Source organism: Fomitiporia mediterranea (genome assembly GCF_000271605.1).
Source record: "Fomitiporia mediterranea MF3/22 unplaced genomic scaffold FOMMEscaffold_5, whole genome shotgun sequence".
Taxonomy (NCBI): domain Eukaryota; kingdom Fungi; phylum Basidiomycota; class Agaricomycetes; order Hymenochaetales; family Hymenochaetaceae; genus Fomitiporia; species Fomitiporia mediterranea.
In genome coordinates this window covers 1,502,733-1,528,002 of record NW_006760390.1, presented here as the reverse complement: position 1 = coordinate 1,528,002, position 25,270 = coordinate 1,502,733, and the positions used below count along the sequence as shown (strand labels likewise).

Here is a 25,270-nt window from a genome sequence, read left to right as displayed (position 1 = left end):
AACCACTTCATTTTCAGATACAGTACTACTGCTTTGTTTAAATCTTTATTGTCGTACGGTTCTCGCGCAAGATTTCCCGGTGCGAGGAGGTAAGGAGTACGATGCTACGCCACGAAGTGAGTATACATTTTATTTAAATCGCGGGAGAAGCTCTCGAGAGCGAAGATTTTGAGGAAGGGTAGCAAGCTTGTGCACGCGTCATGCACGCCGTGGACGCGTGCTTGCCACGACGTGTCTTCGGTCGGAGTCTCAATCTGAGTCACTTCCCTTCTTGCCCTGGCGATGCTCGGGAAGAAATGAATGCAACATCTTTGTCCCTAAAGTCAATGGGCTATCGAGCCATGTTTTTGGGTTGAACGCGCGTTAGAAGATAAGAAGTTGAGAAGAACCAAAATGAAGACTGGCGAGCTATTCTCTCCTGTTTCAGAAAATCGACGCAAAGGTGCATGAGCTTCTAGTGCAGCGCGGTGTGGAAATATTGTACAATAATCTAACAACTTGTTCATGTTGGGGATTTCCGGCGACGGGGATGTATATTCAAGCGCGTGTCTAGATCTATTTGGATTGTTTCTCTGTGTGCATGAACGGGATTACAACCTCAGCTTGAATAGTTTAGGACCTTCGCCGTCCGGCGGGTTGAATTCAACGGATTCTGCTGGTGCTTCCCCTTCTGAATCGGCGAGAGGTGGCTCAGCGAAACTGGCACGTAAGGGTGTGACGCTGGCATAGCCTCGCTCGAGAGCCCAAGCGTCGGAGCCCACCGGCGCGGCGATGCGAGGACCGATGAGACCACTCATGTCCGGTGCGAACTTGAATACGAGCTCCGGTGCGTGACTGATTTCTCCTGGAGTGCGTTTAGAAGACAATGATTTGGCTTGGGGAAATGCGTCTGTTTGAGGAGCCTCGGACCGGTAACGGTCTGCTGGATCTCCCTTATTCGAGGAAGAAAGCTGAGCATCCGGACCTCCTGCTGGCACCGCCTCGGTGCCCGTCGGCTCTAGCGTGAACGGCTTGAACAACCTTCCATACGCGTTTCGCCAGATTTTGGTCCACAGGACGGGCAACCCTTCCCCGTTCAGCAGGTCGTTTACCATCGGGATATTTACGTTGTAGAGGTCAACCTGCCCGTTGCGTAGCCCATCCTTGTCTTTACCCCAGTTTCTGAGAAGAGACTGGATAATCTTAATGGCAAGTTTATGTGCCGGGTCGAAAAGCTGAGGCGGAACTGGATTTTGCACTGTACCGTACGACAGAGCAATGGCCCGACAGCGTGATAAAGAGGCTGAGAGTGCTGCTCCGATGGTACCAGACGAAAGAGCGAAGGCAGCTATAGACCACTGATAAATTCGCGTCCACTAATGAGACCATGCACGGGTAATCTTACATGACGAGTTACGCCCTAGGTTAGGTCCAGAAATCTGAAATAAATATTGCTAAGGATTGACAAGTAAGGACACACGAAGAGCATAGACTTACCACCAAATCAATGGAGTCCTTGAAGAGGTTGTTCAAAGCAATATTGGCACAAGTAGCAGGAGTCTGAATGTATGCAGCATTAGCGAGCTATACATCTGTATGATACTGCAATCTTGAACACTGACTCCATCTAGTAGAATCCATTCAGCAAACTCCCCCAGCTCCCTCTTCAATGGACGAGAGGTGCTCGAAGTTTCTCCAATTCCATCTAAACATCGAAATTTAGAGCACACACGAAGCAGACAAGCCATTGGAGATCCAGAGTAAACAATGTTTGGCAATAACGTTTCTCACCTGGAAGGCGTGGATAATAGTAGAAGCCCTTGGTGATTTCTTTGATATGGTATGCCTTGCCGATCCAAGATTTCTGAGTAGAAGGAACGACAACCTTTACATCCCAGTCTAGTATTGAACTGGAATCAGCTACCGATGTAATGTTCCACAGACAGTCATTTGTAAACAACCTAGGTCTTCCACGAGATGACGTGCGAGGCCGAAGATGTAAGGTGAGTCCTTGCCTGGAGGGCCGTCGTCATTCTAGAATGCCAGTCATTGAAGGTCAAGTTAGCAAGATTTCTGCAGCGGGAAAAGGATAGTTACAATACAGTTAGAAGAACACGAAGTCTTTGTGAGCCTGAGGTCATAGCCGAACCTATCAAACTAGGAACAGGTTCTGAGCATACTTTAGATCTGTCCAATCGATTAGAGTAGGTATTCAAATAATTGCACGTGAATTTCGTCCACTCTATCTACGTTTCACTCGTGAATAATATACCTCAGCGGTTATTTTGGCTTTGCAAATGCCATTATAGCGGGTTTCTCAGGGCATAACAATACGATAGACCATACTCGTTTATAAAATCGAGAGGTGCTGATCGAACTTGTGGAACAACAACACAGCTAGCTAGCAAAACATGTACATATGCATACACAATCCTCCGATGCAAAACAATGGTATCCAAGATAGCGTCGGTGTATAGGAAAGAACATGTTCCACATGAAAGCAAATAAACAGTATCCAATGCGTGTCGTGAGGGTAGTCGTGTCATGTTAGAATCTCCGAGATCGTGATGATGCAAATGTGGAAAGCAACCAAAGTTGAACAAATGATAAGTTGAGCTCCGCCAGTCCAGAATGAAAGTCTCATAAATCAAAGGGGAATCGGAAGTATCGAGAAGACCATGGGAAATTTACCACTGCAGTATCCGCTTGATGACGCTGTTATTCTCTTTTGTATGATTAGCGGCAACGTTCGTTGATGAGCCAGGATGGCTGAGCGGTGGTGCATCGTCATTGGTGGACTGCGCCATCCGACTTTGTTGCATCTATAATATCATGCGAGGATGAAGGCGATCAGCAATGAAACACTGCATACTACTGAAAGTGACTCACCTCGTAGTCCATGACAGGTACGTCAAAGAGTTGGCCCAAATACTTATTTTCCGTAAAATGGTATCCATTACGACCGGTGCAACGCTCTTGAATCGCCGTTGTTGTCCCAATAAATCTACCCATCATGTTATACTTAGCCCAGTTGATCTTGGAAGGATCATCATGCTTCGTGTCTGGGTTCCCCTCATGGGCGCGACGGAGATCAGATGTATGAACCTCGCTATGTGCTACTGGTGAGAAACGCAAATTAATTCCATATGTGGGCTAATGAACTTACAGAGAAGGAATACAGGGCCCTTTCGTGTTGCGCAGAGCCATGCGATATGACTGGTGAGCACCCGTCGTTCGCAGAAGGATGTCCGAGCTTAAGAACTTTTTATGCAAGTCGACTCTCAGCTTGAAGATCTCCATAGATGGGTCGCCATGGTATGTCGCCTGGTTAATGGCGGTGATTAGGGCACGGAGGGCAGAATAATTACTACGAAGGAATAATAAAAGAAATGAATACTCCTTGGTTTAGTGTAAATGTTTGGATGAATTACGTACTTCAGTAAACGCAACTTTGAAGCAACTTCAGCAAATTTCTCAATTTGACGAGCTCGGTTCTTCGCTTTGTCATGGCAAAGAATCAAAGAGACGGCCCTGAAAAGAAGGACCTTTGTGAACCCATGCTACGATTTGGTCAAGAGAACGCGTACCATTCATGGAGATCGTTGTAATGGGCATTGAACTTTGCTATTGGATCTGTCTTCGGGTCCTTCTTCCCAGGAATGAGCGTGTGCCGTAACCAGTCACGAGGCTAAGGGCAATATTTCAGCTGCTTGTTTGGGTTTACTTAGGAGCAGAAATACACACCTCGATCTTGAGAAACAGTTCCAGTTCGCGTCTCGTAATCTCATCTGCAATTGAATCGGCTTCATAGTTACTGAGAGCGGTGGCAGTTCGCTGCAATTTCGACACAATCTCCTTCGCCGATGGACCGCTTCGCTCGTCAGCGTTGTGAAATGCATTTAAGATCGGCGCCTTAAGAAGCGCCATCGCGTTTAGTGGAAGGCTTGATCTTCGCTCACGAGCGGATGAACGAGGGCTATTTGACGCCTCCGACGTGCTGTTACGGCTAGGTCTTGGAGAAAGCGAAGAGATAGGCGAGATCTTTCCAGTATCCAGACTACCGAAATCAGCGTCGAACATGCTGTCCACTTCTGTATCGCTCTCATGAGCAGAATAATCATCTGCTTTCAGGGCCCAGGGAGTTTCGTTGTCCCTCAACGTTCCAAGAGTATCGAGGAAAGGCAGAAACTCGGATCCATACGATAAGGTGTGCGAATAGGCCAGAACGTGTCTGATCACAGCATGGAGTGCGCCGTAAGTACCAGGGACCGCAAAATCAGAAGGATAATCCTTGATCCATTGCTCCAGCAAATTGCATATTCTGGGGCTTGTGTGAGTTATTGGTGAAGAGTCAACGAAAATTCTCTCATACCGCATTTGCGCAAAGCATGAAAGTGCAACATCTCCGGTAGATTGGCGTAGTTCGTTCATACGCTTTTGCATACCTAGAAGGATGGACCTCGGAGTTGCAAATCGGCGATATGTCAAGAAGAAATGAGATATGAAGGAAGGATCTATTTAATGACGTCAGTTCAACCAGTGATGCACACAGAAATCCTGAAAGACGTACCGTCCCCGCTAATGGCTAAGAAGAACAGCTTTTCAAGGAGCTCGTCTAATGTAACCCAGGGGCTCGGTGGTGACCTTCATTCCACGTGAGGATCTTCAAAGAGTGCACAACAGTTTTTGCATACCTCGTATTCTGTCTTTCCCTATCTGAACAATTACTACAGGATACGCGACCCTTCTCGATCGCTCTTAAAGATAAAGAAGATATTGGTCTCCGAGGGGCTGGAGATCCAACGAGAGATTCTGCACTCTTCGTGGATGAACTTGACAGGCTCGCCTGACTCTGTTTCAGGTTTTCATTGTCACTTAAAACCGTCGGGGAAATGAAATGTCGTTGGTCGTTCCGTAAGTCATTCATAGAACACGCTTTTGTCGGGGATCGCCCCGCCGATGGTGAAGGCGAAGAAGACAGCCTCGTGCGTGACGAAAGAGACTGGCTCATGGAAGGACTCTGTGGGGAAGTGGGTGATGCTAAGTCAATGGAAGTTGCAGATCCACCTGTTTGCACGGAAAGTGATACGTCCGTTGCCTTCTTTACTACCCTTACGGGCAGGTCAACGGATGTCACGCTCTCTCGTTTCGTGTGTGCGACGGTCAATGGATGTGAAGGAACTAGGAGTAAATATTGAATAATCAAATGAGTTAGAATTGTAAAACATGCGGTTGAGTTAGAAAGGTGAGCTCACATTGCAGAGCAACGACTTGCTTGACTAGGTGTTCAACAGCTTTTCTCATGCGGCGCTTACCCTCGTCCGAGTGGTGGGAGACTTCGATAAGCTTACTGTAAGGATGAACTGCAATCGCCGCCTCTTCTGGGGGCACGCGTTTCTCCAAATCGGCTTTACATGCAATCACCAGTGTGGGAATGCGCAATGCTTTGAGTCCAGCTATAGGAAGGATCAGCTGACGTGTAATTAGGCGTTCGCACTGAGCATCACTTACTCGCAAGTTGGACTACATCTAGAAACGATACACGGTCCGACTCATCATAGCATATAAAAGCACCATCAGGCCGGGGCAATCCGGAAGGCCAGACGGATAAGAGAGCAGCCCAGTCGTCGTCCCTCCACTCTAGAGAATTATATTCGTACACCAAAACGGTAGTATCAGTATTGAACTCGTTCAATAAATGAGCAGTTCGACGGGTGTCTGACAACGCCTTCCAGTCAGAAAATGATTGTACCAGTAGCATTTTGAATCGATACGTACAATTGACATTTCGCGTTGTATTTCCTATGGCCACGGTCGCCGAGAGGGTTTCGGGACCAGATAAATCGTGCTTCTTCAGGCCTTTACGGATGAATGTCGATTTCCCACATGATGGTGGCCCTATAACTGCTATAGATATTTCTCGAGTAATCTCCGGCTTCTGCAGTATTAGTCTAAGTTCAAGTTAATGAGAGAAGCTCACACTCACTCTAGGGGCCTGGTTGCCGAACGATAACCTCTTCGCTATTTTCTGAGTCGTACTCTTACTTGGTGGACCAACGCTATGTGAGCGAGAGCGCTTCGTTGCTTTCGGTCCGGCTCGATCTGGTTCCTGAGATGATACCATGGCATTGGGAGCTGGTCTTGAATCGGATGAGTTCGATGCCTTAAGGTTGGTTAAGCTAGTAGATGCCCCACGCGAAGGCAAGCGCGGAATGTCTGATGGCTCAGAATTGGAACCAGAATTCTTGTTCGATTTTAAACTGAGTAGACGCGCTCGTACGCGCCCCGACCAGCCGTTTGATTTTTCCAAGTCTGATTCTTCTGGTGCTGACGTCTCGTTGTCAGTGGTGTTTGCGTTGCTTACACCACGCTTGCGTCCCACCTTGGATCGCAAGATGCCTGATAACGACATGGCGGAGGGAGGTGAAGAGAGGGTACGCGCATCTGTCCGCTCCGGCTGCGAGTTACTCGGTTCCTCGTCGAGATGTACCGACGCGTCGTCACGGTCGCGATGCAATCCGTTGATAGGACTATCCGATTGAGGCGAGATTCGTTGGGATATACATGAGTCTGCGGAAGCGGACTTCCTGAGGATGGGCGTGGTGAGGTGAGTGCGGACCGTAGGTTGCTTCAGTCCATCAGGCGCGCTTGTCCTCGAGGCCTTAGCAGAATTACCTTCGGGAGCATCTTGCACTGGAGCTGTAGGGAAGTTGTGGATATCCGAACGTGTTTCATGGCCATCGGCGCGTTCGGATGGCTGGCCGAGGTCGAAAGCAGCCGTGGTTGACATTACAACGCGGTGGTTCGACGAGAGTTGCAGACGGCGATAGAACGTGCTATAGACGCTCGGCTAACTATCTAACCACGGATCGGCGGCTCACTTTTTATTTAGAGAAACAGCATGGGGGCAGGTGAGGAAGTTGTGAATTTATACGATGGTCCGGATGAGTGAGGAGGTGGTCAAGGACAAGAGCGTGTTTAACTGACCGTTAGCTTGGTGGGCATGAAGGCGGCCAGGCATAAGGCCATCTCCTTTGATCTGCAGTGCTCTATTTAGGCAACACATTCCCCACGTCTTTGCATTCTTCCGTTTGGACACAAACAAACACCTGAATAAGTAGTACAAATGCTGACTAGCGAGGAGATAATCATATTCGACGGCACGGACCGAAAAGCATAGGGCTTAGGTACATGAATATCGTTGCAATAGTGTGCCATAGAGAATGTGATAGGAGCGACTACAGACTACTTTCTCTCCCCCCACGTCTAGTATCCGAGAGATGTCAACTTCTCGAATGATGCAGAGTTGTCAGCAATCGCCTTTTGACGCAGTTTAGCTGCAGCGAGCTGCAAAAATTGTAATTTAGCAAAATCCACAAAAAATAAATGATTAAAATATTATGACTCATACCTTGCGCTCATAGAAGGCTTGAGCCTTAATCTTCCTCTTCTCTTCCAAACGGTCAACAACATCCTTGTAACCCCACCCAACCTCATGAGACAAGCGCTTTGGGGATGTATAAGTCAGACAAGGATTTTTTCGGTTTATTAGGAAGCATGTTATCGCACCTTGACGGTGCAGTATTTACGGCCGGGTTTGAGTCGCAGGACGCGAAGAGCCGCAGGAACGACCATACGCTTCTTGCGATCGTATGGTGGAGGAACCCCTTCAAAGAGTTTCAGACGCTCAAGAGCGGCCGCACCCCGGGCGGTCTTGTGGGGTATCATCCCTCGGATCGCCTTGAAGAGGATTTTGGACGGAGCACGGTGGTGGAAAGGGCCAGATTTCTTGGGATTGACGATATGGCGCTTGTGGAGGAAGTTGTGGTAACGCAGCTGTTATCACAGAAGAATTGAATAAACACATTGCATGACCTATGATTCAATTTGACGAGCGTACCTTGTTGCGGAAAAAGCTGCCGGAGATGTTGATCTCCTCACACCTAACCACGACAATCTTCTGGCCTGAAAGGACCTGCTTGGCGACAATGGATGCCAGCCGGCCCAACAGGTGGCCCTTACCGTCAATTACGATTGGGCTCGATGAGAAAGTCGCCATGTCGGACTCTAGCAAGCGCAGGGAACACTGAGAATGACACGAATCGATACAAAAGAAGGAGAAATACCTAAGAGGAAGTAGAAAGTGAGCGATCTTGACGAGATAAATAGTTTGGTAGCAGCAAGCTCACCTTGAGGATTGCTAGAGAATGACTTTGCCGAAACGGACTCTTGATTCGGTAGCTAGCACACGCGCAATATAGATGCTATATAGTATGACTAAGCACACTCTCACGGAGGCTATATACCTCTTCTCTTATCAAACGAGAGCTTTATGCGGACGTAAAGAGCTCTTAGAAGCATCCTTGGAAGATGTTGGTGCATTTTATTTCAATAGCATTTATCTTTTATTCTTTCATTTTTATTTGTTTGAAGCCAACAAACGGAGAGAGCGTGGTGTAAGAATCACGTGCTGTAAACGCGTTAAATACTTTGTTTAGGCGGAGACTCAAAATTACGAAGACCCCTCTCTCAAGTGCGCTTTACGATTTATCTTTTAAAACCAGCATCATGCACCCATATACTACGGCTCAAGGAACAAACCGAGCTCAACAAGCAGCTCAATCCCTAACCTCTGCTCTCGTCAATCCTTACCAATATTCGTCGCACTATGCCCAGGCGTGCTACTCACAAGCTCCTTCGAATGCACCGTTAAGGACACCAGAAGGGTACTCTTATTCTTCCACCTACATGCCCTCGTTTCCGGTCCAGCCTCACCAAATCTCACGCAACCCGCATGGCTCTCATCATCCGAGAGGTGGAGGGCACGGCGCGCACACTTTCCGAGGTCAACAGCAACAAACTCATTGGTACGAACCAGGGCGTCACAGATGCACACACGAGCAATGCGCTTTCACGGGTTCCAAGAAATCTGTTGAGATTCACATGATGGATCGGCATTTGATTTATCCGCCTGGGTGGGACAAGCGAAAACGCAAACGAGATTGGGACGCTGATCCGAGCTTGGATAATGGGTACATTTCACCTCACTCTCATAGCCACTTATGGATGGCTAACTTGATATCAGGAAGCCAATCCCGATCCAAGGCACGAGTATCATTCTAAATACTCCGGAGACAGTTGATGCCTGGATCGCGGAACGCAGGAACCGCTGGCCGAGTGCATCGCGCGTGGAAGACAAGGAGAAGAAACTAAGAGATGCGATTGAGCGAGGAGAAATCACTGCTACAGATCCGAAACTGCGAAATCGAAGGCGTCTACGAACAAATGATGCAGGCTCTGGACAGGCGCAAATGAGAGGAATGGGGCGTGGTGGCTCTGGGCGCGGTCGTGCACCAGCAGTGCGAACTTTGCCAGTACACTCATTACCGATGAAGCCAGTTGTCAAAAGTCCTGTGGAAGCGGAGAGTTCCGACGAGGACGCGAGTTCTGGCTCTGACGTGGATCCGGAAAAGGATGCTGTCTCATCGAAAATTCCACTAGGTGCTATTGGCATTGAATTAGAGAAGAACGAGCCTGTGACTGCTGTACGTTTCATATGTTGAAAGAAGTAAATCACTACTAACTACAAACAGGACAGGGACATTGACAAATCATCAAATGCAGCTTCACCTCGACCCCTGAAGGCCATAGCACGGAAGCTTGCAGCTCATCCTGGTCCACCGGCAAGTCAACGAAATCCCTTCGCCACTTGTTCCTCTCTTCTTCGTAACGTTCGTGTCTCGGTGCTTCTTACTTGTTCGACGAACTGATAGAATTGCGTTTATAGCTCTTATTACCCGAAATACGCATGACGGTCTCTAACTTATCTCAGGCGATCCACTTTCTCGTCGAGAATGACTTTCTCCAAGATGTGGAACTGAATCCGGGCGATGCAGATAATAAACCAATTGAGGTTATCAGCGAGACGACACATGAAAACGCATAGCACTAGTGCACATGAGACACGATAGTCCCACCCACAAACAAATTAGCATTACGATGTATTGTAGTAGTATCTAGTCGCATCTATAACGGCGACAACATAGCTCATTGTTATCGTCCGTCGCTTTTGTAATCGGAGCCAGTCTCTGACCCTTCACTGTCGGAGTCTTCCATCTCTTCAGGAGACACCTCAAGTGCGGTCTTCTCAACATTAAATCCGAGCTCACGAAGGCCCTCCTCTGTGTTGTCGACTTTCCCCGGCGCAGCCACGACGACTGCGACCGACGTTGCTGGGTCAAAGAGTGGCAAAACGTACTTCTCGAGCATGGAGAGGATCTCTCCCTTTGTCACTTTTTGGTACTTCTCGAGTAGCTCTCGATTGTAGTTTTGGCTCACGTTCTTCAGCGCTTGATTGACGAACGACGTGATAGCCTAGGACATGATTAAGCTCATATGACAGTCAAGTTTACAAGAATAAATACGCACTGCGCTGCCAGGCTTAGACACCCCATTCGCTACATTGTAAACAATCGTGCTTTTAGCCGCATCAACGGTCGTATCTTCGAGAGGTATCTAGACAACTCCACGTTAGGGATCATAGAGAGGATTGGCATGAAGTCGAACACTTACCGTCTTTTTTACGAGCCCTTCGACTACCTTGGCCGCCTCACGGAAAGCCTGCAAACTGTTTGAAGTCTAAAAAAGTATTTAATAAGGAGACCTTTTCGCTTTTAAATATTCACGCACCCGATATAGAGAAAAGTTCAGTAACCCTGCTTCCAGATCACAACCAACCGATGCACCGTATGCCAGACCCGATCCTCGGATGAAACGCTGTAGTGTTGGGACAGAGCGTCAGATATAATAATGCATCTGTCTCTTTAGTAATAACTTACCCAAAGGAAGCTTTCAGTACCATTCAGTACCTCGAGCGCCAGTCGTAAGGTCGGAAATTCAGGGTTCTCAAAGCCTTTGATTCCCTTTGCAGTATGTGTAGCAAAAGAACTCTCGATTGTCGGGAGGCTGACGACGATAGCTTTCTTCTGGGGATTACGACCAACCAGACTCAAAGTTTCGTTAGCGAGTTTAATCGGGCAAAGGGGTGTATTCTTCAAAATGAGGTATGTCAGCACGAGCAGCGGCTCACGGAGAGTTAGGTCTAGTAGTACGAACAGGGATCAGATTGCCAAAGTATTTAGACCAAACGCTTCGTGGATTAGGCACGTCCAAGATATTCCCCGTGACGGAAAATCGCATTCCAGATGGATCCGTCACTAATCAATGTAAGCAGGATCTTTTACGAAAACAGGTAGGTTCGACGTACAATGCTTCCGCATTTCTTCAAAATACTTGCGTACATCCTCTGGGTTCTCCTGGAGCATCTTGGCTAGTCCTGGTACTGCCCGCATTTGCTCAAGCACGGCATTAGTCCTTGGTGTCGAAGATTCGTCGTAAAGGAGCTCGGATGAATAAGCCGACAAAACAGTGTTTCCGTCTCGCTTGAGTTCTGGAAGACTTTGCAAGATTTTGGCACAAGTCACTTGCAATCTAACACGAACTTAGCGAGTAGTCCCTGGAAGTGAAACAGCGGGACCTTACCTAGAAATGTCGAAATCGGCACCGTATATCAGATCTTTCATCCACCTAACCGCGGCTTCATATTTGTCCTTCTCGACACTACGCAGGTTATTACCACTTAAGAAGAGAACCGCTGATAATATGAAATATAGATACATACCTGATGCTTACGCGAAGAGTCTCTGCGAAATAAGCTTGCATTCCAAGTTCGTTCTCGTAAGACACAGTTTCGTCATCAAGCCTGGCGACAACCTCTTCATGTGTGAGTTGTTCTCCCGTCGATGTGGTTATCGGAAGGGAAAAGAAGGCCGACAAGTAAGCTGTTACAAAGCTAAAGAGACAAACAGTTAACGCCTGACTTCACACCACGAAGCAGGTCGGAACGTACGGGCGGAGCCGATTCGGAAGGGTCGCTAGAGACATCAGGGCATGGACCTTGACAAAGTCAGACTGAAGTAAAATATCTTCGTCAAATGCTAGGCAACGAGCATCTATCCGTCAATACTCACCTGCACATGGTCAAATTGAACGAAGAAAGGCAAGTTGCGACCGTCGGCGTTGATATGATCAACAAGTTTCGAGTTCTCTGTCCTTCCCGGTTTCGGAGAACTAGAGCTTCCTTCCTGCACGCTCTGTACTGGAATCCAAGAAATACTTGATACATCTGGCACTGGGAAGTCTGTCAAGACATGCTCAGGGATCGGCTCATCGTTTTCAGTCTTAGCCCTCTCCAGCCTTTCCTTTGCCTCAACGAGTCCCGCAGGTCCCAGTCGCTGTATCTGAGCCTCAGTTCGCGCCTTCTCATTCTTTTCTAACTTGTCTGCAAGGGCGGCCGAGGGCTTGCCATGGATGATAACGCACGGTGACTCTATGTAATATCTATATATCTATAGTTAGCCTCTAAAATTCATTTAACAGTTCAAGAAATGCTTACCGCCTGATCAATGCTGACCATTGACTGCTGGTCCATTGTCGAAGATCATCGAAAAGAGACATCTCGTCCATAGCAGGTCGCAAGTCTGAGCCATCTTCAGCGCCTAGGACGAAGTCTTCTATAACCGTATTCGAGAAGGTGTCACCTTTGGAACTTTCAAGTTTGCTCCGCAACTAGATATAGGAGGAGATTTAAATTTCTTCTTAACCGTCGAAGACTAGCCATACCTGGCGTCGATCTCGGTCTATGACCATCTTCATCCTTTTCATGTCTATGCCTTCTTTCACGATCTTGTTCAAGCTTTTTGTGAGCCTTTCGTGGAATGTGTCAAGGTGCTCCATAGGAACAGATCCAACGTAGACCGGTAAATCGACAAAGTCTGGCCGTGTCTCCTCGTCAAAGTATATGTAAGTGCTAAGAAATCGAGCCTCATTTAGAAATTTATAACGTATGTATGTGGGCCTAAACTCACCACAAGGGGTTATCGAGTTCGACATACTCCTTGTTCAACGGTGCGAACGTAGATGAAGTCAAGTAGGAAGCGAGAATGTCAAGTGCCTTGCGAGTAGTGAGAAAACAAAGTTGGCAATGAGAAAATGCTGTTGTACCTTGCGCGTCAAATGATCCCTTGTCGCAGGACCTTGATATACAAAGAGCAATTCACCAACGCTTTCATCTTTCTCCGGAAACTCCACAACTGTAGTCTGGCTCTTAAGGGGATCTCGGTACGCAGACGGGGTGTCTACAAATGGCCTGTCCCAGCCTGGAGGATGCGCACCCTTGTTATAACCGTGCTTAACGAGCGTAGGTTCGATCCTCTCCTGGGCGACAGATAAGAGAGATTTTGTTCCTTCGCTAAGCTTCCCTGCGACGATTAGCGCCAAATTGTGCGGTACGTAGTACTTTGCGTGATAGTCTCGAACTAGAAGCAGAAAGTGAGTCTCAAAGAACATGAATGGATGTGAAACACATACTCTGCTGTACATCTAGTTTTCTCAATGCCCCCATTAAACCGCCGACCTCGCTCCTGTAAGCGCTGCTTGCTGGATAGACAAGACGTCTCATGCTAGATATAATCATTAATATATTTTCCTCCGTAAGAAGATTCGATGTATTTCTTCAGAAAGAGCACTTACCGTAAATTCATCAAATCACCTGGCGTATTCTCACGGCCTTGCATTTCACTGTAAACAACACCAGAGTCATTGCCCGAAGGATCTATGTGATGAACCTATGTGAACTGGATTTATTATGTTTATCTTCGGTCAAATCGACTAAGGTGCTTGCCTCAGTAATGTATGCTGAATCCTTTAACGTCGGAAATAGAATGTGGTCCACATATATAGGCAGGATTTGTAAGAAGCCTTGGCTGCCAGCAGTCTCTACTGTGTAACAAGTGTAGTCGTCGGCAGTCCATGCATTCGTGCCGTTGGAGAAACCGCGATTAGCGAGATGATCGATGATACCTTTATACGGATATTTCTTGGAACCCATGAACACGAGGCTGGTAAGTATTGGACGGTGAATATTTGCCATGTGAGAAAAGGGCAAGTATATTTACTGTTCAAGAGTGTGGGGACAGCCACTATCATTGAAGACTGCGAAACATTTGTTGATTCGATCCAACTCACTCTTGGCCAGCATGTGCAAGACTCACTCTCTGTACCGACGGCGAAGTATCCCTTGACAATCGGCGCTATATCGGGTTAACATATTAAAACGGACTCGGAATGCTGAACAGGACTTTACACGCACAATCGTATTCAAGATGGACGATGCTCAGGCCTGTTATTCTGCTCCGCCATTTGGTGACAGTGACATCTGTTGAATCTAGCTTGATGCGTTTCACGAGGTCGAAGTTTCCGAAGGATTTATCCATAACACGAGGAACAGGTGAGGGACTGCGCTTGAGGAGTGTTGCTTGGTTTGCAAATTGTCTAAGTTGGTGAAACGACGTGGATGGCCGGAACGAGCGGAACAAGCCGACGATGCGTCGACAACAGAGACCAGCGCCTGAAGCGAATGGCATACGATATAGTACAGATGGACGGATACTGAGAGGCAGGCTGGCTGACTCGGGCACTTGAGGACGCATGGCCGGACCGAAGCGGATGAGAAAAATGTGGGATCTGCCTTCCATACAGAGCTCAGGGCCGAGGCCAGCCGAACAGAGTAGCTGCCTGTGCCAAGCGCGTACTTTTGGGCGCGTAACACTCTGCAACTGCAAGCAAACCGACCAAGCACGTTCACCTCAGCGCCGCCCCTGTGCGGACCACGACTGCCGCTGACTGTGATATCTATTCCCGCTCTGCCCCATGGCAAGTACCGCCAGCCTCGCGTTGACAAAATCGAAGGCACTCCCTCCTGTCATCGGACGCGATGATCTGCCCCTTCCTCCGCCGTCTCCGCTCCGAGCTGCTGGAGGCCCGCCCCCGCCTCCACCGCCAAAAAGTCCACTTGATGAGGGACGGGTCTCCTCTCAGGAGATCTCAAATGCGAATGATCAATTTTCAGCAGAACCTCTGCATCCCCGTGATGCTCCGCTTCCAAGTGTCGAATCCCCTTCCTTCTCCCCCAGGTCACCCGCTATGCTCCAGCCGCCCTCTCCAAATGCCTCCTCGGCAGAGGGTGTCCGAACGAAGAAAGTCAACCCCTTCGTGGATCTCCTCGAGACAGAGAAGACTTACGTTGACACGTTGTCGGGGATAATACGGGTAAGTTCGACGTTTTCTATCAAGTTTGAATCAGTCGCAGCGCCTATTATATTGACCATTTGGCCTACAGAAAGTGGCAGCAGCATGGTCTCGATCGAATCTCCCTCCGCCAGAGCTGGACATGATGTTTCGTTCTATCGAAGCTATTTTTAAGGCAAACAGATCATTTCTTACAAAGCTCAAAGAAATAGGTCCAAACCCGTCCTCGCCGCGTGCGATCGGTGATTTACTAATGAAATGGGTCTGTGTTGGCACTGTTCTATTCTCCGCATACACATTTTAATATATTTGTAGATTGATCAGCTAGACTCGCCATATACTAAATATTGTTCCTCGTACCTTTCTGGATTTGATGCCTGGGAACCAGTACAGACTAACCAGCGTTTGCCGTCGATTATGGATGCCTTCTCCGCGTCAATTCCTCCTCCGCATGTTCCCGTTTGGACACTTGATACTCTCCTTTCACTCCCTCGTATACGGATTAGATACTATCAAAAGCTCTACGGACGACTACTGAAGACTTCTGCTCCAGGGAAGTCGACGGATCAAAAACTCATTGAAGGTGTTGGGAGGTTGGAGAACCTTCTGACGGTCATTGAGGAGCGATCGAGAATATCTCTGCCTGACGCTACTCCGATGGTTGAAACTACGGATGAAGTTGTTATCGACACCCGAGTTAACGCCGTAGATGCCCAAGAACCGTTCCCTGAAAGCCCTGCAGTTCCAGTGCACGATCGTAGCGAGGGAACACTTCAACTGCAAGAGCAACGAGACGTGCGAGCTAGCTTCGATAGCTCTACTAGAGGGAGTAGTCTATCCAGCGGGTGAGTCTTACCAGCCGAAAGAACGTCCATTATCTGATATGCTTTAGACAACGTTCTTCTCGTGATACCACCATAACTTCAGAAGGAAGAACGTCAGTTACAACATTGCCGATGTCTATGACGGACCTAGAGCGACGATTATCAACTGAACGTTGCCGTGATTTATTTACTATGACTGCGAGGGTGGGTATCTACTTGTTTGCTCTAACCTACGTCAGTTGACATCGTTGTCCTTTCTTTAGAGCGTTCGTTTGTCCATGAACTCTCCAGGCCTACCATACACTCGAGAACTGAAACTTTCTGAGGATACATCAATTTATTTCACTCCGAAAAGCACCAATGTTGAAGTGATCCACCGGCAAGGACACGTCTTCCTCCTTACGGATCTTTTTCTCATCTGTGAGCGGATGAATTTTGAAGATCGTGCGCTTCGCGAAGCCGAAGCTACCGACATGTGGTTATGTTACCCTCCTTTAGCTGCCAAGCATGTCCGAGTCGCTCCTTTTGACAGTCAGTAACTTTTTGCTAAGCAGTCGTGGAGAAAGACGCTAATTTCTGCTTTAGATACTGATATAGAGGTCACGATACTGAAAAAGGAGGTTATGCGTCTGCACTTCGACTCGATGGCAAAGAGGGATAGTATACTGAAGGAATTCAAGTCAACTGCGGAACAAGCAGCTTCATGTAAGTAAATATACAGCCAACTCATGACTCTTATCAAGGTGCGACTAACTTGTACAGTGCCACCTCCTTCAAAACAACCTGTTCCGCCGGTACCCTCCCTAAATGGCTTGCCTTCTTCTGAAAAGGCACCATCAGCCCGATATCCAAGCGATACGCCCAGCACTTCCTTCTCACCACCCAGAAGTGCCAATGCCAGTCCAATTCCTTCGCCTGCTGCGAGCGACCCTTCGACGCGTAGAATAGACTCTTTTCACACCTTTTCTAGCGCTTCTAGTCGACGCGGTTCGGAACCTAGAAGTCATTCACCGAGTATTCAGGAGGGCGGACCTCCCCCTTACTCTCCAACGAATGACTTGGCTAGCCCACCTCCACAACTATCTTCCCCACCTGGCCCGCGTCCTCAAGATCTTTCGTTTGCACCCGGCCAGTTTATTCCTCCTCCAAGAGGCGAAAGTTCTCGTGGTGGAATGCCCCCGCCAGGTGGAGGACCTGTTGGTCTTCCTGCACGTCCCAATATGAGGGATGGTCCTTTCCCTGGGCCCCCGTCTTTCACTCCTGGTCAAATCATTCCACCCCAGCGTTCTGAAAGTAGCCGTGCGCCACCACATATGGGCGGAATGCCCCCTCCACGGGGAGTTATGAGCCCACCTCCGATGAACGGCATGAATGGACCTCCAAGAGGTATGATGAGTCCTCCACCAATGAACAGTATGAGTCCTCCCCCAATGAATGGTATGGGTGGAGGACCGCCACCAATGGGTCTTGTTAATGGGCCGCCGCAGCGGAGTGGTTCTTTGGCTGCTCCGCGACCACTTATGGGAGGTCCCGGTCCTGGAGCGATCCTCCCTGGTCAAGGACCGATGCCTGGGCAGTATGGTCCCGGACAAGTCCCGAATCATCCTCAACACATGCCTCCACACCCGGGAATGCCATTTGCCTATCCTGGTCGACCATCGTCAGACCCATCCTTCCAGGCTGGTCTACGCAAGACGCCCTCCTTACATTCTATTGGATCACAACATGACCAGTATCAACCGTCTCCAAGATCTGCCCCTCCCGTACCAAACATACCGAATAACTTCCTCCCGAGGCGCGAGAATTCGTATGGTGAGCAGGGTCCTAGTGGAGGACACTTACGACCCATGCTGCCGTCGGCTGCTTTACCACGTATCTCCTCAGCCGCGCCTGCGTTTGGACTTGATGACAGCCCTCCAACGTCGCCGGTAGATCAGATACCTAAGGGGCCTGTAGAGTCCTCAGTACTTGCATCGATGAAGTGCAAAGTATTCTTGCAACAGCAGCATGCACAATGGAAGGCTCTCGGATCTTCAAAGTTGACGTTGTACCTGCAACGACCTACGATGGTCAAACAGCTCGTCGTTGAGGCTGACAACAAGGATAAAACGTTATTAATCTCAACGATAGTTCTTACCGATGGCGTAGAGCGTGTCGGGAAAACAGGTGTTGCCATCGAGTTAAGCGACTCTGGCGCACGCACAGGGATCATCTACATGATTCAGCTGCGAAACGAGAAGTCAGCCGGAGGACTTTACGATATGTTGCTTTCCGGTTCGGATCGTGGTGGGTTCAGGGGTTAAACATCTATCAATCGCTATCTTCAATGGGACAAGTTCATGTTTACATATCTGTCGATTAAATACGACATCGCTCGCTCTTTTCTTCTGTTTCTATTTCTGAAAAATTTCCCAGACAACGGACCTTTTGGAGAGGATTAGGATAGCTTCGTAATACCCTTTCATTTGGGGAAATGTGTTCATTCATCTTTTTTTTTTGCTACTTTTCCTTTAGCATTAGGATTGCATTATTCAAATTGTCGTGTTTTCTATCGGCGCCTACGTTCGTTTTCTTCGATACCCTTCACCTACATACACGTTCCTCTATATCTAGATGCTAATCTATGTCATTATGAGCTGTCCGATTCTAGTGGCCAGGCTACGTGAGCGCGAACTGAAAGGTGATCGCTACCACAAACGCCCTTCCGAGGCAGACCAGTGCCGAGATCTTCTACAAGTGGAGGCTCTAATACACCAAGAACCTTGAAAGTGCGTCCAGGCGGGACCATAACGAAGATGTAGTCTGTCACAAGAAAATCGTCTGAGTCATACAGCATAGTGATGAACAAGTTCAGATACCTAAGGTTGTTTTCCAGTAATGTGTATAACTGGTATACTTGGGTTCATGGCGTCCACGCCTATCAGGCGGTACGTCCACCCGAGCCCCGAATATCCTCCTTTCGTCAGTCAACCCCCACTCGTCGTATGCACTCCTCAAGGACGGCAGTTGACCAAACAGTTCGGTCAATTCACTTGGTGAGAGCAGTCCGTCATCGCGTCTTGCTGGTCGCGCGTTCTTGATAACCCGATCAGGATCGTTCTCTGGGTCAGCTTCTCCGCCTTCCTCGTCTTCAGTGACCTGCTTAGGGTCTACAATTGGTACAGAGGGGTCGAGGCTCACGTGAACGACGTGCGAGAAGGTGATATCCGCTTCTTGCTCAGGAGTAAGAGCGTCGCCAACCATTAAGGAGTAGGCTGCATCTGAGGGATTAAAGTTGAAATCTAGAAGAGGTAGAGTTAATTATGACCATCGACGCGATCAAGTGAAAGAGCAAGAAACGGCATACCTCCAGCAATGAAGCTGGGCGCGTCCTGGAAACCATTCACTTCCTTGAAATTACAGGTAGAGCGTAATAGGATCAAAGTCTGTCTTGCCCTCTCGTAAGTGTATTTTGGGTGCCAGAATAAATGTGTTGTCGCCACAACAATGATCCGACTCGTATCTTCTCGTCTTCTCAATGCAAGGATCAGCCCGATGTTCTTTGTTCGGAAGCTAGAGGCTTTCCGAGATCGTTCATTAACGGCCTCCGCGCGAACATTTACATCGTCATAGAAGACCGTGTTATCCACAACCTTGTCAAAAGCGTCTTTCCTATATGCGATAATGCATCCGTGCTTCTTCCGAGGACCAGAGGAGTAAGTAAATCCATAGTTCGCCGAGTCAAGCGCGGGACCGATCTTTTCCAGACGATCGACTTCCTGCCATTGGTTCAATACGTCTTGTTCCGGAAGTTTTATTGACATCTTCTGAGCAGTGAAAACTCACCTGCAAGCATATGATGTCTGCTCCAGACCGAGTAATTTCTTCAAAAAGCATACCTTCCCGCTGATGTGCCTTTAGGCAGTCACTGGTCGGGAAGAGCTCTCGACCTGCAGCTTAGTTAGAGGCTATCCACGAATGAGAACGTGTCATTACGGCTTACGAACAAGACACTGTGCAAGCATCTTGACAAAATGCATCAGTACAGAAGTTTCTAATCAGTCAGGCAGTGGATCCAGTTTTCTACCGACATTCCATGACATGATTGTTATTTGTTCCGATGAGTTCATTGTTTGAGCGCTCACGGAAAGGAATCTTCTCGGAAGTATTGAAGACTGAAAAACGCTAGATGACGCAGTAGCGGGCCTAGCGGCAGCCAATGCTGCGGCCTCTGCTCTCTTCTGTTTGCGCGCTTCAGACAACGCTTGTTGTTCTGGTGTGAGGGCGTGTTTCTGAGACGGCATCCCTTGAGAAATAATTTTCGCGGGTTTCTTTGGTAGAACTAGTTGGTGTGTGCTGGTTCGGGATGTATTAACGTACTTAGGCGCGGATTTGACTCGATTTGCAGAAATTCTGAACGAGCGTAATGAATGAAAATGGGAAAACCTGGGGAAGAGATAACCAGATTGTGCAAGTGCCGGACGGCCTGTGAGCCAGAGTAGAGTAGCCTGAGTCTGTTGTATTTTTCGGTGTAGCAACGTTGAGCAGGTGGCAGACGGAAGGAGAGAAGCCGGACGAGGACACGAAAGGCAAGTGAGCATTTGGCTGAACCTGGTCCGCGATTTCTCGGCTTCTTTCATCTCTATTTGTGACATTTGTTCACAGGTGGGCCGTCATGGGCCAATCAAGCAAAGCCGCTTGTGAAAAAAGTTCTGTTCCTGACACCTAGTGTGATCCTTCTTATCCTACTTAGTGCCTCGAAATTCATCAGGTTCGCGCTTTTCCAATTTTTTTGGTCCCGTGGAACCAGGCTATATTCACTCAATGATTTAGGAGACATTGTGGTGGCCCGTCCTTGTCATTGTATGCTGGAAGGGCGACGACGAACAGAGCAATGCAAGGAGAAAAAATTGAACTGATAAGAGGATTAAATGCTCATTGAATGGTGAATATAGCGTTGCGAAGTGGATCAGGAACGGGACAAACTAGTCTAGTCAGTCAGAGAATCGGGACGGAGAGCAGTCGGCATGGAGGACCCGAGCCAACTTACCGCTGTGCAGTATTGTCCCATGCTCTTGGGTTTCCTTTTGCCAACCATGGTTTCTCCCGTCTGAGGCTATCCTCCTCTGTCGTTCTCCGCCCTCTCCTTCTCTTTCGTATCCTTCACGATCCTTTCTTCGCGCACTGCCCTTGCTTTCGGCCTCTATTTTCCTCTCTCATTGCTGTCTTTCACGGTTTCCTCATCGTGTGGGCTCTCTTGGTGTCCTATCAGATACTCTATTCTTGCGTTGTTGGCGGTGTGCTCCAGAATAGCTCGGGGCATGCCATCGCAGAGGGATCAATCAGGTCTTGATCTTGTGAGCACCGTTTCTACATACTTAGTACAAGGGCATCGTTCTCAGCTGTGCCCCCTTCTTCCCCTCTCCGCCTCTTGCTTGCAGCGATGTCGACTCCGCGCGTCATCGAGGACGAGCAGTCCAAGAGCAAGAGGCCCCCGCATTTGTCTATCGCATCTCTAGGTACCAATGCCTCTGGCATAGCAGACAGCACCATTAGCAATACCAGCGACTTTTCCGGTATCTCGCAGTTCCCTTCTCCTCCCACAGAGGTACCCACACCGACGTTGTCGAACCTTGGCACCCCAACAAGCTACAACTTCGCCGAGCGACTACCTCCTTCCATCCCGGACTACGAAACGCCAACTCGCTTCCAGTTCGGCACACCACCGACATCCCGTTCCCCTGTAATCGCAGTGTTCGCAAACAATTCTAGTGGACATGATGTACAGAGCTTGGGAACTACTGCCACGCCCAAGGCTGGGAGATCGAATACCGAGGCAAAAGTGAGCCCACCTCCTGCTGCCAAGTTAGCGACTCCCAAGGAGCACCAAGTGGTGGGGCATCCTCCGAAACCGCCTTTTCCTCTCCCGTCTCAGTCGTCTTCGAGTTCTCAGACAGTCCGGCCACTTGCTTTGCGTAAGAATCCCTTGCCGCATCCACCTGTTACTACCCGGGCACTAGAAAAGCGTCCAGAGACCCCTTATTCCGTGACTGCGGCCTCCTCGTTGTTAGATTGGAGTGATGCTGCGTCTGGGATTAGTATCAATCCCAGCGAAGAACGCCTTCTTAGTACTTCGTTCATCACTTCTCTCTTGTCGCAATCGCCAGAGCCTTTTCTCGGTGACAAGGTATCCAATGCCAGTAGCCGATCTGCGAGACAGCGATATAATGGGAGGGGTCGCATTACACCTGAGTCATCGCTGGATGAACGCCTGGGCGCTGCGGCCCCGCCTCACCAGTCGATCCCACCGTTCTACCCTTCGGATCTCTTGACAGCGGACGACCGGGAAGTAGTTAAGTCGGGAGCGAAGCCTGGTCACGATCAGCGATCGATCGAACTGCGATCTAACTACGCTCTAACAGAGCAATCTTCTGAGACGCTACACACGATCGAAGGACAAGTGCATTCCGTTGTTCGAAGATCCATTGTCGGGCATACACATGGTGGCATAGAGGCGCGTCCTGTGGCTGTCGTACCCGCATATCGAATATCATATGGTATGCAAATACAAGATGACACGAACAATTCTCTCAGGTCTGTCAATAACTCTATGGCTACATCTGCGTCGATGGCATCGAAACCACCTGTGCATCACGCGGATGCTCCTCAAAATGTCCGGAATACCAAGGGATTTGATAGGGATAACCTGTCGCAGGAATCCGAGGACAATATCTTGAGGCAAGCTGAAGCTAGTTCGTCTCCGGGGATGCCTGGATTTTCAACGCGAAACCCTCTGAACAGAGTCTCGAATGCTATAATGAATTCAAAATCTGGCTTGAACGAGGGTCCGAGCTCAAGACATTATCTGCAGCGGAATCAGTCAATGAAAAGCGTCGTATCATCGCTTGTATCCCGTATATCAAATACTTCGGTAGCTCGCCGAGCGAAGTATGTTGCTTGGCTGCGACAACGTCCTCTTCCGCCACTCCCGATCGCTAGCAATCCACCGCCTATGCTCGCGAATAGCAAGGAAATTCAAAAGTTTGAAGAGTCAATTCCCTTACCCACGCTTGCGAAGCGTGCTGAAGATTTGCTTGATCGTAGTCGCTTCCAATCTGTGGCCGATAAGGACAGCGAACTCTATTACAAGGAGGCTTTCGATACATCATCCGGGCTTCAGTCGGGCAATCGTGCAGCCTACGTACAGATAAGCCAAAGAGGGGCTGGAAATGGTGACGACCGGTTTTCGATACTTTCGCGCTTCCGTCGGCAGAAAGGAGGGGTTGACAGGTCGTCTACAGACACTCTATCGGCAGTGAAGGTGGACTCTGCTAAGTTGAAGCGGAGGAAACATCGATTGTGGATACTGATCATTTGTACTTTGATCGGTGTAATCCTTGCCATCGCCGTTCCCGTGGGCCTTGCTGAGAGGAGCAGGAACTCGGCGCCTGTATGTAAGGGAAACTCGACTGGAGCCGCTTGCACCTTGGATGCGACGTGCAAATGTACTGGTTCTGGCGGAACGTGTAAACCGCTAGCAGCATCTTTGTCTATACTTCTACCTCAAGTCAACCAGTTCTTTTCCGCCAATTTCACTCCAAGTGGATTATCCGATGCAGTTGTCAGTGCGGTGGGCCCACCGATCGACGGACTATGTCGTGAACAAGTCGCTCTAATTGATGTTGAACCGGGTATCAATAGTGCAGCTGCACCGAATCGCACGGCATGGGCTCAGGCTGCTATGCTTTGGAATCTGGGATTGTCGGAGGACGCCAGCGCAGCAAGAGATCTGCAAGAATTTGTTTCATCGGCTCCTTGGAATACTCTGTCAGCAATTGATGGCCCTGTCGAAGACAGTAACGGTGCTTTCGTGAAGGATGTTTCCGGATTCTCTTTTGACTTTGCTGCACAGTCGGTGACCCCGCTAAGTGCCTCCTTCAAGCAATCGTCGCCGTCCTCGGAGCAGCTTGCAGAGGTGTCAGATACTACTGAAAAAGCGTTAGATCGAATGTACACGTATGCTATTGGTACGTATCCGAAACACTTGGCTACTTAGAGGGCATGGCTGACTGATATTTACCATGATTCCAGCTTCATCGACCCAACGACAGAAGGCGCTGCAAAATTACTGGACATCCGTACTTCAACAGCAGGTCTCCGATCTACAGAAATTCAGGGATGCTGTACAGAACGCGCCGTTCCTGATCCCCTTTGATTCTACCTCGTCCCCAGGCGGCGATGTCCTGACCACTCAGATGTCCAACGCTTCTTCGACGCAGTTCCCGATCCCCATATCGTGCTACCCAGGCCTAAACTCAACGCAGATGGCGCTTATTAACTCTCTGGAGATTAATGCCTTCGGTCTGACCTCCGCTTCCACCTCTTCTCAGTTCTCTCAGTCCTGCTTTCCTGACCGTCCTGTGTATGGCGTCGTTGATTTTCTGCGCCTACGCTTACCTTTTCCCGACGACAGGAAAGGTGTTGCACTGCAGGCCAGCGCTCTAAGTACAGACGCTACCGTCAGGACTGTCGTTTACAGCGGTGAAATTCTTAGCGCTCTTCCAGGAACCTCTGCTGTCTCCGACATTTCCAGTTCAATGACGGATCCACGCGAGTTCGGAACACCTGATTTTCTCGATCATGTTTTACTAAATTATTTTTCATCTATGTCTAACACCTCCCTCGCTATGGATCTCGTTTCGTATGTCCTGTCTTCTTCTACCACACCCCCAGCAAATAATTCCGACTTGGCCAACTCCCTCTCCTCACTCCCCGTCCTTGAATTTGCCGTGTTCGGGTCTATAAGACCGCAGGACATTGCCTTCTCGGTCTCCTCCTTTTCAACACCATCGGGCTCGTTGTTTTTCGGGTCCGACGTCAGTGAGATGTTCCGTTCATGGGCGCTCGTCAACACGTTGGCGTCAGTCGTATGGACAGAATCTGCCCTTTCGCCAGACGCCGTACACGAAACCTCCACAATTGACCCGAACTTCGAGTCTGTCTGGAAACCAGCCTCGGAACTCGCTGCGTCCGGCCCGACAGACGCGGAGGATGTTCAGAAGGTTACTTCGTCCCTCAGATCACTAGGTTTATTTTCTTCATAATCACGGTATTTCCTGAATCAATTGGTTTATTCTATTTCTGTGGATATCTTGCCTCGTGGGCGTTACATTCGTTCATTTCGGAGGATTCATTCATTCGTAGATTTGCTGTAGCCCTTTCTTCGTTTTCCTCGGATAGGAATGCTTCGCTGCAAGTCAGTAAATATTGTTCGCCTTTGGTTACATATTCATCATGTTGTCCTTCGCATTCACATTGAACAAGATATCAAACCCACTTAC

General features: G+C 48.8%; 6 protein-coding genes across 6 annotated transcripts; 2 read left to right on the top strand and 4 right to left on the bottom strand.

Moving 5' to 3' along the window:
- Positions 1-474: 474 nt before the first annotated feature.
- On the bottom strand, positions 475-2,120 carry FOMMEDRAFT_167210 (sure-like protein; the record flags this gene model as incomplete). Its single annotated transcript, XM_007265443.1, has 7 exons — positions 475-1,327; positions 1,385-1,418; positions 1,477-1,539; positions 1,602-1,684; positions 1,771-1,878; positions 1,941-2,013; positions 2,082-2,120. The coding sequence occupies 7 exons, from the start codon at positions 2,118-2,120 to the stop codon at positions 591-593; spliced, it is 1,137 nt and encodes a 378-aa protein (XP_007265505.1). The 3' UTR covers positions 475-590.
- A 546-nt stretch (positions 2,121-2,666) lies between these two features.
- FOMMEDRAFT_155027 (ras GEF) lies at positions 2,667-6,769 on the bottom strand (the record flags this gene model as incomplete). The annotated part of the gene is made up of 13 exons (XM_007265442.1): positions 2,667-2,801; positions 2,869-3,088; positions 3,146-3,346; positions 3,415-3,510; positions 3,567-3,667; positions 3,724-4,300; positions 4,352-4,493; positions 4,550-4,623; positions 4,674-5,160; positions 5,235-5,435; positions 5,491-5,697; positions 5,758-5,917; positions 5,966-6,769. The coding sequence occupies 13 exons, from the start codon at positions 6,767-6,769 to the stop codon at positions 2,667-2,669; spliced, it is 3,405 nt and encodes a 1,134-aa protein (XP_007265504.1).
- A 312-nt stretch (positions 6,770-7,081) lies between these two features.
- FOMMEDRAFT_19230 (ribosomal protein L16a) lies at positions 7,082-8,156 on the bottom strand. The gene is made up of 5 exons (XM_007265441.1): positions 8,111-8,156; positions 7,880-8,050; positions 7,549-7,815; positions 7,391-7,486; positions 7,082-7,326 (listed from the first exon to the last, which is right to left on the bottom strand). Exons 2-5 carry the CDS (start codon positions 8,036-8,038, stop codon positions 7,246-7,248), a joined length of 603 nt encoding a protein of 200 aa, XP_007265503.1. The 5' UTR covers positions 8,039-8,050; positions 8,111-8,156; the 3' UTR covers positions 7,082-7,245.
- A 472-nt stretch (positions 8,157-8,628) lies between these two features.
- On the top strand, positions 8,629-9,956 carry FOMMEDRAFT_121243 (uncharacterized protein). The gene is made up of 4 exons (XM_007265440.1): positions 8,629-9,011; positions 9,065-9,524; positions 9,573-9,710; positions 9,767-9,956. The coding sequence occupies exons 1-4, from the start codon at positions 8,728-8,730 to the stop codon at positions 9,923-9,925; spliced, it is 1,041 nt and encodes a 346-aa protein (XP_007265502.1). The 5' UTR covers positions 8,629-8,727; the 3' UTR covers positions 9,926-9,956.
- On the bottom strand, positions 9,929-20,240 carry FOMMEDRAFT_19228 (uncharacterized protein). The gene is made up of 31 exons (XM_007265439.1): positions 19,933-20,240; positions 19,776-19,879; positions 19,297-19,708; positions 18,809-19,231; positions 16,711-18,752; positions 16,536-16,653; positions 16,214-16,481; positions 16,019-16,154; positions 15,442-15,971; positions 15,216-15,388; positions 14,189-15,145; positions 14,091-14,129; positions 13,995-14,031; positions 13,721-13,937; positions 13,570-13,664; positions 13,408-13,499; positions 13,042-13,355; positions 12,906-12,991; positions 12,661-12,847; positions 12,434-12,606; positions 12,009-12,378; positions 11,888-11,949; positions 11,660-11,830; positions 11,521-11,598; positions 11,246-11,469; positions 11,095-11,195; positions 10,818-11,030; positions 10,669-10,755; positions 10,552-10,617; positions 10,408-10,494; positions 9,929-10,353 (listed from the first exon to the last, which is right to left on the bottom strand). The coding sequence occupies exons 11-31, from the start codon at positions 14,526-14,528 to the stop codon at positions 10,033-10,035; spliced, it is 3,360 nt and encodes a 1,119-aa protein (XP_007265501.1). The 5' UTR covers positions 14,529-15,145; positions 15,216-15,388; positions 15,442-15,971; positions 16,019-16,154; positions 16,214-16,481; positions 16,536-16,653; positions 16,711-18,752; positions 18,809-19,231; positions 19,297-19,708; positions 19,776-19,879; positions 19,933-20,240; the 3' UTR covers positions 9,929-10,032.
- An 844-nt stretch (positions 20,241-21,084) lies between these two features.
- On the top strand, positions 21,085-25,266 carry FOMMEDRAFT_167205 (uncharacterized protein). Its single transcript, XM_007265438.1, has 3 exons — positions 21,085-21,286; positions 21,371-23,956; positions 24,021-25,266. Exons 2-3 carry the CDS (start codon positions 21,373-21,375, stop codon positions 25,031-25,033), a joined length of 3,597 nt encoding a protein of 1,198 aa, XP_007265500.1. The 5' UTR covers positions 21,085-21,286; positions 21,371-21,372; the 3' UTR covers positions 25,034-25,266.
- The last annotated feature ends 4 nt before the right edge of the window (positions 25,267-25,270 follow it).